Below are 12,044 nucleotides of genomic sequence, written 5' to 3'. Positions count from 1 at the left end.
TCAAAGTGGATGACATGGAGAACCGCAGCCGACGTTCCAATCTCTGTTTGATGGTTCTGCCGGAGAAGGGAGAGGGAGCGGATATGTGCTCATTTTTGGAGAAATGGCTTCCAGAAACTCTCGGAGATGGTGATCTAGAGGGCGACCGGATCGGCGGCGCTGTGGACCGGAGCGGAGTGGCACGACCAAGGACAGTCGTCATGAAGTTTCTCAATTACGTGGATAAGGTTCAAGTCATGAAAGCAGCGAGACTGAGAGGGTCCCATACTCATCGAAAACCTTAATTTCCTGTTCTTCCCAGACATGTCTGCTCAATAAGATAATGTTTTCGACCAGGTGAAGAAAGACTTGGCGTCTCTTTCAATCTCTGATCCACACTATGGAATTATTCATCCAGTTACACTCTCTGGGAAGAGATACACCTTCGACACGGTCACGTCAGCGGAGCAGATCGTACGGGAGAAGAAAGGCAGTAACCAGAAACTGACAGATGATTGATTTTTGACATTGTTCACATTTATTAGGTTTGTGGATGCTAACTACATGAATAACATTTGCAATTGTTTGGACTTGCAGGCGCGCATCGGTGGAGTTTGTTTTTTCTTCAAGACGCGCATATAACTCAGGAGGATGAACAAAGGGTGAGAACAAGATGGGTGAGGAGGTTTCTCTGCTTCTTTCAGCTCTCAGGCGAGAGGAGTCTTCACATTGGTACAATATCAGATATCTGAGACAATCTGACATTTTTTAAAAAGATTTAATTTAGTTTACGTTCATTAGACTAATAATGATAATCCTATCCTGCCTTTTTTTTTTCTAGAAATGTGTTTCTTTCACTGGCAAATCTGACTGGACATTTTATTGTTGGGGGTGACTTGATTTGTGTTATTCAACCACAATTAGACCAATCTTCTGGAAATGCAACCTCACACGCTCGAACAAGAAAGGAAATTCTACGATTTACAAATGACTTCAACCTGAAAGATATTTGGAGGAGCCTGCATCCCAGCCAAATAATGTACTTTTGTTATTCTAGCACCCATCAAACATTCTCTAGAATGTATTATTATTTAATTTAGGCAGATCTACAACATATGATCACCAGGTGTTGGTATGATAGTATAATTATTTCAGACCATGCATCGAGTTCTTTTTCCATTAAATTCCCAGATATTTCATACCAAACTCCAAGGTGGCGCCTGCAGGCAACTTGGCTCAGAGACCCAGAATTCATAAGATTTGTTGATACACAGATTGATATCTATTTTGAAAATAATACAGATCAGACATCTGCTTCAGTGAGGTGGGAGCATTTAAAGCTTTATTAAGAGGCCAGATGATCAGATTTACAAGCCATTAATATGAGACAGACAGACTTGAAAAATCTATAAAAGAAATTCAAATTCAACTCTTCCAAACATTTAACAGGCAGCTAATGTCTGATCTTCATCAATTAAAAACTATCCGACACTTCCGCGATCACAGTCAAGCCATCAGATGCTAGATTTGTAGTGCGTGTAATGACAGAACATTACAGTAGCAGTGAAGCGTGAAAGAAATGTCTGTGTTTACGAAGCCCCCGATATGTTTTCAAGTTCATGCGCTGATGGCGTCACTTGTCCGAATGGATCATGACTAGAACCAACAGCTTTAAACCAGGAGTTCGGGGATTGAGCCTCGCCTCGGTGTTGATGTTAATAACTGTTCTTTTTTTATTGTAGTGTTGCTACAGCAGCAAACTTACCATCCATTCACTTATTTATTTGTGTTCAGTGTTATTGAGGAGATCGTTATTTTCTGATAATTCTCTTGTGAAAAGCTTCAGATAAATGCATGTATACAAGCCAGGCTCTGGTTCAGTTTGTGGAGGTGCGCTCGGTTTGCTCACCCAGTTGTCCAGGAGGTATTATGGGCTCACATAAGTTTAGGGTCTGCAACCTCAAAAAAAGAAGACACTGCTATGTGAAGTTGTGGCACAATTGGAGTCGAGTGTTTTTAACTCCACACTTTTAACTGACTTTAATGCAAATTTGGAATTACAGAAAGACACTTAAAAAGCCTCAACAACATTCTACTCTGTAAGTTAATAATACAGTAGTCTAACAAATCTTAACAATTCTAAGGTAGAACATTCTTCAGAATAAACTACCTGGTGTCAATTATGTGAGAATATAAATTATTGATAAACAAAAAGAAACAAATCGAGAGGAAGCCTATTTTGTAATGTTAATTATTAGTTAAAATGATGCCTCTCGTTGTTGGCTAATGGCAAAAATATATAAATAATGTTTCAACACTGAACAAAAATTAATAAGTGAAAAAAAAAAAAACACTATAAAAAACAACAACAGGTAAATATAAATAACTTTGTACTTTCACACACAGAATCTTTAGAAGTTTTACAAATCTATTTTTGTTTTGTACATTAAAATTATTTATTTACAAATATAAATGTGTTGTCAATACAAAATGAAAGTTACAAATATTAATTTTACATTTGTGGATATCACAACACACGTGCAACCATTGAATGTTTGCAGATCACCCTCTGAACAGTTACAAATATTAGTGAGACAAAAATAGCTCCGTAACCCATGAGGTTTTTAATTGTGTCTTCGTCTCCCCCTGCTGGTGTTAGGAATGAAGTAAAGTTCTCTGGTTTAATGTGTGTATGAACCTGGTAGACTCACACTTGTTGACTCTCACCTCACACCTGGAGACTCTTCACTTCCTCTGAAGTCGATCCCTATATACATTGAAGCATCACTCTTCAGAGACACACAGCAGGGTTCTGGTCCAGATCTTGGTCCAGGTCCAGCAGGTTCTTGCTGCTGCTTTGATCTTGAACACAAAAGTAGAATGAGTGAAAATGAAGACATGGAGGACAATCTTGCAGGTCCTTGTCTCACCTCTGAACAACTTAACTATATTATTAACACTTGGACATGACCATTGAATTTACATGTTCTTCTTGGAATGTGCAGGGCTTGAATAAACTTGTCAAGCTAAAACAGGTGATGAGAAATATCATAAAGGTAGTTTTTCTTCAAGAGACGCATATAACTCAGGAGGATGACCGAAGGGTGAGAACAAGATGGTTGGGGGGTTTCTCTGCTTGTTTCAGCTCTCAGGCGAGAGGAGTCAACACATTGGTTCACAAGTCAGTGCCATTTCAATTGATCGAGGTCACAGAGGATCGTTTTGAAACATTTAACAGGCAGCTAATGTCTGAACTTCATTAATTAAAAAATAGGTACAATCTTCTGTCAACTAATATTGAAACAGAAAGTTTAATGAGATTAAAACAGTCTTACGATGATCAAGGTGAGAAGGTAGAGAAGATACTAGATTGGTGAATTAAACGAGCACAAGCAGAAAGATCAAATAACTCAATCCAGTTGAATAACGGTGTGACAACCTCCAATCCAAAAGAGATTAATGAAAGCTTTTTAGATTTTTACCAAAATGTAATATTCATCCCAATATTCTAACATGGCTCCAGATTTACAAAAATACTTCCGTTGACTCACTTGAAATTCTTGGATTTGAACTCACAGAACACATTAAACGAGGACCTGCAAGTTCATGAGATCTCTGACGCAATTTCTAACCTGAAAGGTGGGAAAACTCCTGGGTCTGATGGAATCCCTATTGAAGTGTATAAAATATTTAAAGATAAGTTGATTTCACCCCTTTTAGATTTTTTTCAGGAGTCCCTCAATTATCTTGCTAAACACTACAATAATTACTCTTTTATTAAAACCTGGTAAAAGCATCCACTAGTTGCAGATCGTATAGACCAATTTCACTTCTTAATAATAGTTCAGCTGAATCTCAGTGTGTGAAAGAACCACATTTCCCAGAGTGCACCAGCAAACCAGCTTCGAGTCATGAAAGCAGCGAGACTGAGAGGGTCCCATACTCATCGAAAACCTTAATTTCCTGTTCTTCCCAGACATGTCAGCTCATTAAGATAATGTTTTCGACCAGGTGAAGAAAGACTTGGCGTCTCTTTCATTCCCTGATCTACACTATGGAATTATTCATCCAGTTACACTCTCTGGGAAGAGATACACCTTCGACACGGTCACGTCAGCGGAGCAGATCGTACGGGAGAAGAAAGGCAGTAACCAGAAACCGACAGATGATTGAATTTTGACATTGTTCACATTTATTAGGTTTGTCGATGCTAACTACATGAATAACATTTGCAATTGTTTGGACTTGCAGGCGCGCATCGGTGGAGTTTGTTTTTTCTTCAAGACGCGCATATAACTCAGGAGGATGTAGAAAGGGTGAGAACAAGATGGGTGAGGAGGTTTCTCTGTTTCTTTCAGCTCTCAGGTGAGAGGAGTCATCACATTGGTACAATATCAGATACCTTATGATTCAATGTGACGTTTTTTTTTCTAAAAGATTTAATTTAGTTTACGTTCATTAGACTAATAATGATAATCCTGCCTTTTTTTCTAGAAATGTGTTTCTTTCACTGGCAAATCTGACTGGACATTTTATTGTTGGGGGTGACTTTAATTGTGTTATTCAACCTCAATTAGACCAATCTTCTGGAAATGCAACCTCACACGCTTGAACAAGAAAGGAAATTCTACGATTTACAAATGACTTCAACCTGATAGATATTTGGAGGAGCCTGCATCCCAGCCAAAGAATGTACTTTTGTTATTCTAGCACCCATCAAACATTCTCTAGAATTTATTATTATTTAATTTAGGCAGATCTACAACATATGATCACCAGGTGTTGGTATGATAGTATAATTATTTCAGACCATGCATCGAGTTCTTTTTCCATTAAATTCCCAGACATTTCATACCAAACTCCAAGGTGGCGTCTGCAGGCAACTTGGCTCAGAGACCCAGAATTCATAAGATTTGTTGATACACAGATTGATATCTATTTTGAAAATAATACAGATCAGACATCTGCTTCAGTGAGGTGGGAGCATTTAAAGCTTTTTTAAGAGGCCAGATGATCAGATTTACAAGCCATTAATATAAGACAGACAGACTTGAAATAAATGTATCTATAAAAGAAATTGAAATTCAACTCTTCCAAACATTTAACAGGCAGCTAATGTCTGAACTTCATCAATTAAAAACTATCCGACACTTCCGTGATCACAGTCAAACCATCAGACGCTAGATTTGTAGTGCGTTTAATGACAGAACATTATGATAGCAGTGAAGCGTGAAAGAAATGTCTGTGTTTACGAAGCCCCCGATATTTTTTCAAATTCATGCGCTGATGGCATCATTTACCCGAATGGCTCATGACTAGAACCAACCAGTGTTTTTAACTCCACACTTTTAACTGACTTTAATGCAAATTTGGAATTCCAGAAAGACACTTAACAAGCCTCAACAACATTCTACTCTGTAAGTTAATAATACAGTAGTCTAACAAATCTTAACAATTCTAAGGTAGAACATTCTTCATAATAAACTACCTGGTGTCAATTATGTGAGAATATAAATTATTGATAAACAAAAAGAAACAAATCGAGAGGAAGCCTATTTTGTAATGTTAATTATTAGTTAAAATGATGCCTCTCGTTGTTGGCTAATGGCAAAAATATATAAATAATGTTTCAACACTGAACAAAAATGAATAAGTGAAAAAAAATATATATATATAACAAACAACAACAGGTAAATATAAATCACTTTGTACTTTCACACACAGAATTTTTAGAAGTTTTACAAATGTATTTTTGTTTTGTACATTAAAATTACATATTTACAAGTACAAATGTTTTGTCAATACAAAATGAAAGTTACAAATATTAATTTTACATTTGTGGATATCACAACACACGTGCAACCATTGAATGTTTGCAGATCACCCTCTGAACAGTTACAAATATTAGTGAGACAAAAATAGCTCCGTAACCCATGAGGTTTTTAATTGTGTCTTCGTCTCCCCCTGCTGGTGTTGTGAGTGAAGTAAAGTTCTCTGGTTTAATGTGTGTATGAACCTGGTAGACTCACACTTGTTGACTCTCACCTCACACCTGGAGACTCTTCACTTCCTCTGAAGTCGATCCCTATATACATTGAAGCATCACTCTTCAGAGACACACAGCAGGGTTCTGGTCCAGATCTTGGTCCAGGTCCAGCAGGTTTTTGCTGCTGCTTTGATCTTGAACACGAAAGTAGATCAACTGAGAATGAATACATGGATGACAATCTTGCAGGTCCTTGTCTCACCTCTGAGTGCTGGTCTGTTCATCGTGCTCCTCACACTGAGGGTATTTAAAGGAGTCTCTGTCCTCACCATGAGTCTCAGCAGAGTCTTCACCTTCACACAAACACACTCATGAGATTCTTGTCAACACCAAAAGTTGTTCTCGCCTCATAGTGTAAAAACTATAATCAATAGTTTCATAATGTCCTGTTTTCATTAGAAGAAAACTGATTTTACTTCACATGTTCTGCACCCTCTACAGGCAGGGTTAGTGTCAGGTCAGACAGATCTGCTCCTCAGCAGAGGTATCTTCTATCCACAGACGCAGATGGAACTATGAAACGAGGCGTCCACTATCCAGCATTAGCAGCTTCTCTGCTCGGTAAAATCTCTGTCCACACTGGGATCTCAGTCTTGGTCCTTGTTTTTGAGCCATTAGAACAAATCTTCCTAAAGAAAGTCCAGCCCTCTTCTTCAACCCCTCCTGTCGGCACTCACCTGAAGGACCAGACCATCTCATCAGCTCCACCTGCTTGCAGTTATTGAAGGAGAACAATAGGCTGCTTGGAGCTCCAGTCTTCTGCTTTCTGTTTTTTTCTAGTTCAGTACAGACGTGTCATTACAGGCTATTACACTGCTTGCTTGTTGTAAATCAGTAACTTAAAGCACTGTAGTGATGATGATGATACGCCTGTCGTATCACCTGTCGTATCGTAGTGCAGCACCGTGCAGCGTCTCTCTCGCTCCAAGCAGAACAATCTTTTTTTCTTTTTGTTCGCCTTATTTCTGGAGCACCCGTGAACATCTACATTTATTTTTGGACCAACATCCTTCAAAGTCGAATCGGGCCGTGGACTCTGGAAAAGTCTGGAAAACTTCCCGGTGAGCGTATTCGTCAAACTTTCCCCTCACTATGTCTCCCTCTCCCTCCTCTGTTCTTTCCTGCTCGGTGTGTCAGATGTTTAGTTACGCTTCGACCTCCTTTAGAGATAGCATTAGTTGTGTAAAGTGTAGCCTGTTAGCTAGACTGGAGGTGAAGCTCATTTAACTAGAGAGCCGGTTGTGCGCTGTCGAAGCTAAACCTATAGCTAGCCAGTGTCAGGTAGACAGTGCACAGCCACATAGCCTAGCAGGTAGTCATCCAGCAATTCCCGAGCAGCCGGGAAACCAGGGTCTGTGGGTGACTGTTCGAGGGAGGAATAGTTCCCGGCCAAACGGAGCACCACCAACCCCTTAGAGTTTCGAACAGATTTTCTCCACTCGACAAGTCACCGGTCGAGGAACCTGCTCTGTTCATAGGCGATTCCATTCTTCGGAACGTTAAACTAGCGAAGCCAGCGAGAGTAGTCTGCATTCCTGGGGCCAGAGCGGGCGACATTGAATCAAATTTAAAGCTGCTGGCTAAAGCTAAACGTAAATACAGTAAGATAATTATTCATGTCGGCAGCAAAGACATCCGATTACGTTGCTCGGAGGTCACCAAGGTAAACGTTCAGTCGGTGTGTGCATTTGCACGAACAATGTCGGACTCCGTAGTGTTCTCTGGACCCCTTCCCAATATGGCCAATGATGATATGTTTAGTCGCTATTCATCATTTAATCGCTGGTTGTCAGAGTGGTGCCCCGCAAACGGGGTTGGCTTTGTTAACAACTGGAAAACCTTCTGGGGAAAACCTGGTCTGCTTAGGAGAGACTGCATCCATCCCACGTTGGAAGGAGCATCTCTCTTGTCTGGCAGTGTTGACAGTTTTAGTGTAACGTGACTCAGAGCACAGATCAGAAGGCAGAACTGCAGTCTTCCACACTCTTCTGCCCTTCTCCCACAACAGCCACCCACCTCTAACCACATAGAGAGGGTCAATCTGACCCGCTTAATAAAACCAAGTAAAAATGTCAGTAGAAGAGCTATTAAAGATAATCTAATTCAAATAAATCTAAATCAAATAAATACTACCATTGTAGAGGACAGGAGAATTAAGTGTGGATTGTTGAATATCCGATCCCTGTCCTCAAAAGCTGCACTAATTAATGAACTTATATCAGATAAAACCATTGACTTCTTATTATTAACCGAAACTTGGCTGTCTATAGATGATTACGTATCTTTAAATGAATCAACACCACCCAGCCACACTAACTTTAACGCCCCTCGACGCTCTGGTCGAGGAGGTGGAGTCGCAGCCATCATCAACTCATGTCTGTCAACCTTTATTAGACCACAATGTGATTTCAACTCTTTTGAAAGTATTATACTTAGCGTATCTAATACAACCTTGGGATCAGGTCAGTCACTTCTCTTTGTTGGAGTCTATCGTCCCCCTGGACCTTATTCTGAATTTTTGTCTGAGTTCCCTGAGTTCTTGACCAGCCTGGTGCTTAAATCAGATAAAGTGATTATTGTTGGTGACTTTAACATCCATGTTGATATGGTCCATGATAGCTTAGCTAACAGGTTTAACTCTATCCTGGAGTCATTTGGTTTCTCTCAGTATGTACATGAACCAACTCACTGCTTTAAGCACACATTAGACCTTGTCCTAGCATACGGACTTGAAATTAAAAATGTTATTGTCTCTCCTCAAAATTCAGTTCTTTCCGACCATCAATTAATAACCTTTGACTTCATTTTAAATGAGCCAAGTCTACAGAACAGGAGCACTCTCAAAAGATGTCTGTCTGAAAGTGTCGTTACCAAGTTTATGGAAATAATTCCCTCTGTGCTCAGTAAAATGCCTAGCCTCAGTGTGTCAAGAAATTCTACCCATAGTCACCCAGACATTGATAACTTTGTGGGCAGTTTTACAGACTCGTTGCACAATACGCTTGACTTAATCGCACCACTAACAAAAAAGGCTGTTAACAGAAGTAGTCTTGCTCCCTGGTATACTCAGGAAACACGTAAATTAAAACAGGTTTGTAGACGACTAGAGAAGAAATGGCGTTCATCAAAACATAATGAATTCTACCAGGACTGGCAGGATAAGTTAAAAATATACAAGGCATCTCTTCGGAAAGCCAGAGCCAGCTACTACTCATCACTTATAGAAGCAAATAAGAATAACCCCAAGTTCTTATTCAGTACTGTAGCCAGGCTGACATGGAGCCATCAGTCCTTTGAGCAGTCCATCCCTCCTCATCTCAGTAGCAATGACTTTATGAACTTTTTTAATGAAAAAATTGTAACTATTAGAGGAAAGATTCAAGACCTCCTAGATTCGTCTAATTCAACCAGTGCAGCCTCACCGGTCACAGACACTATGACTGATACATACTTTGACTCCTTTCTACCAGCGAGTCCTCGACAGCTGTCCCAGGTTGTTTCCTCCTCAAAGTCCACAACATGTCTTCTCGATCCTATTCCCACATGGCTACTTAAAGAACTGTTCCCCTTACTTAGCACTTTCATACTTGACATTATTAACCTGTCAATAACATCCGGCTATGTGCCTCAGATTTTTAAAGTTTCAGTAATTAAACCTCTGCTTAAAAAACCCACTCTCGATCCAGAGGTCCTCACTAACTACAGGCCTATCTCTAATCTAGTATTCATTTCAAAACTTCTGGAGAAAGTGATAACGAGTCAGCTCTGTGATTATCTCCAGGACAATGATCAATTTGAGGTGTTTCAGTCTGGTTTTAGGGAACACCACAGCACAGAGACCGCCCTGGTAAAAGTAAGTAACGACCTACTGATGGCCTCTGATCAGGGCCATGTTTCAGTTCTTGTTCTTCTAGATCTCAGTGCTGCATTTGACACTGTCGACCACCAAATCCTTCTACAGAGGCTAGAAAACCATTTAGGCATTCGTGGAACTGCTCTTAACTGGTTTAAATCTTACCTGTCGGATAGAACGCACTATGTACATGTCAACCCCCTCTCATCGACACACACTAAGGTCAGCTATGGTGTCCCACAAGGTTCTGTCCTTGGTCCAATACTATTCACAATCTATATGCTCCCACTAGGGGACTTGATTAGAAGACACTCTATACATTTTCACTGTTATGCTGATGACACCCAACTTTACCTGTCCATGAAGCCAGATGAAAGAATTCAGCTAACACAATTACAGTCCTGTATCACAGATATCAAGTCATGGATGACCAAAAACTTCCTCCTACTGAACTCGGAAAAGACTGAGGTTTTACTAGTTGGTCCGCAACATCTCAGACAATTATTAACTAATGATCTAGCTTTACAAAATGGACTTGCTCCTGCTACTAGCACCACTGTAAAGAATCTGGGTGTATGCTTTGACGAGGACTTATCATTTAACTCACACATAAAACAAATCTCACGGACTGCTTATTTCCACCTTCGTAACATTTCAAAAATTAGGCATTTCCTTCCTTTAGATGCTGCTGAGAAGCTCATCCATGCTTTTGTTACCTCCAGGCTGGACTATTGTAACTCTCTTCTGTCAGGCTGTTCTAAAAAGTCTCTCAGAACTCTTCAGCTCATTCAGAACTCTGCAGCTCGTGTCCTGACTAAGACTAAGAGGCGCGAACACATTTCCCCTGTACTGTCTTCCCTACATTGGCTTCCTGTAGAATTTAGAATACAATTTAAAATCCTTCTCCTAACCTATAAAGCCTTACATGGTCTAGCACCAACATACATTAAAGATTTAATCCAAACTTACCAACCCTCAAGGACCTTACGATCCCTAAACTCTGATCTACTAGTTATACCACAAATCTCTAAATGTAGATTCGGAGCCAGGGATGGGGGGTTGCGCTGGGGGCGGTGCTGGGGCTGGGGGGTTGCTGGTCACGCCGACCCGTCGGGGGTGGGGCTGGGGCTGGCCGGGTGTTCTGGATGACCGTCCGGCCCCGATGGCTTCGCCTGGTCTGTGGTGGGGGGCCTGTCTTGGGGTGGGTGTCTGCTGCAGCGGTGGCTGTGGTCCTCTACCCGCCCTGTGTGGCATGTGCCGTGGTCGAGGGGTTTGTAGCCCTTGGTCCTGGGGGTTCGTGGCCGGGCTGGTCGGTCTTTCGGGGGCTTCCCGGGTGGGGGGGAGCCGCATTGGGGGGACGGCGGAGGCATTGGGCGGACCCATGTTACCGTAGTGACCATGTACCGCCCATGCAAGTGCTGCTGTCCCCCTGGGTGGTGCATGGTGGGTGGGGGCGGTGGCTGGGGGTCAGTAAGTGTGATGGGCGGGGCCCCGGCACCTTAGAGACCGTGGACTGCCCATCGAATACTGCTGGCCCCCCAAACTTCCCTCATGGGGAGGTGGGCTGCGGCTGTTGGGGACGGTCTACAGTTCAAAGACTGGGGGCCGTTCCCGGACGGCTGCGGCCCCATTGCCCCCGCCCTGCCCGCACAACCGTGGCCCCCCTGTGACCCGGGGGACCTGGGCCGGTGCCTGGCCATTGCTCCCCCGGGCTCATGCGGTGGCACTCAACCCGGCTGCTGGCCGTGTCCGCAGGGTATTGGGGGGGGTTCCGCCGCCGCTGCTGTGGTGGGTCCCCATCTCCTTGACTTGGTCCCCTGCTATGGACTTGTTGGCGGCCTGACGGTCTGGGGGTCCTCCGTCGCCCGGCCTGGCCCCCCCGGGGCCCTATCCCCTGACTGGTTCTTCTGGCTGCCCCTCTGCCCCGGTGCCTGCGCCTGGTGCCTCCCCCTCTCTGCTTCCTCGGTCGTCCTCGCCTGTGCTCGCCCTCTCGCGCCCCCGGTGGTGGTCCGCCTTCTCGCTGGTGTTTGGGGTCGGCTCTGGTGGTTATCTCGCCTGCCGGGTCCTGGTCTCCCACGGGTTCCTGCCGCGGCTTGGGCCCCTGTGTCTGGATCTGCTGTGCTAGGTATGTGCCCTCTGGCCTGGCTATTTCAACCCCCCCCCCCC

At 42.7% G+C, this 12,044-nt stretch overlaps 1 protein-coding gene and 1 pseudogene across 3 annotated transcripts in view; one reads left to right on the top strand and one right to left on the bottom strand.

Annotated features, from left to right (window-relative positions):
* The window catches only part of LOC148085271 (NLR family CARD domain-containing protein 3-like), a 29,196-nt gene that overhangs the window by 13,954 nt on the left and 3,198 nt on the right, over positions 1-12,044 (bottom strand). For all 3 annotated transcript variants that reach the window (XM_087783442.1, XM_087783444.1, XM_087783443.1), the window contains exons 2-4: positions 6,228-6,318; positions 6,025-6,159; positions 2,707-2,841 (exon numbers count right to left, since the gene is read on the bottom strand). In XM_087783442.1, the coding sequence (XP_087639568.1) occupies positions 2,707-2,841; positions 6,025-6,159; positions 6,228-6,318 (361 nt within the window). The remainder of the gene's footprint in view (positions 1-2,706; positions 2,842-6,024; positions 6,160-6,227; positions 6,319-12,044) is intronic.
* LOC148085272 (uncharacterized) lies at positions 7,118-8,377 on the top strand (annotated as a pseudogene).

This window comes from Callionymus lyra, chromosome 2 (genome assembly GCF_982586985.1).
Source record: "Callionymus lyra chromosome 2, fCalLyr1.hap1.1, whole genome shotgun sequence".
Lineage (NCBI taxonomy): Eukaryota > Metazoa > Chordata > Actinopteri > Syngnathiformes > Callionymidae > Callionymus > Callionymus lyra.
Note: the sequence above shows the minus strand (reverse complement) of the source record. Positions and strands in the feature narration are given on the sequence as shown.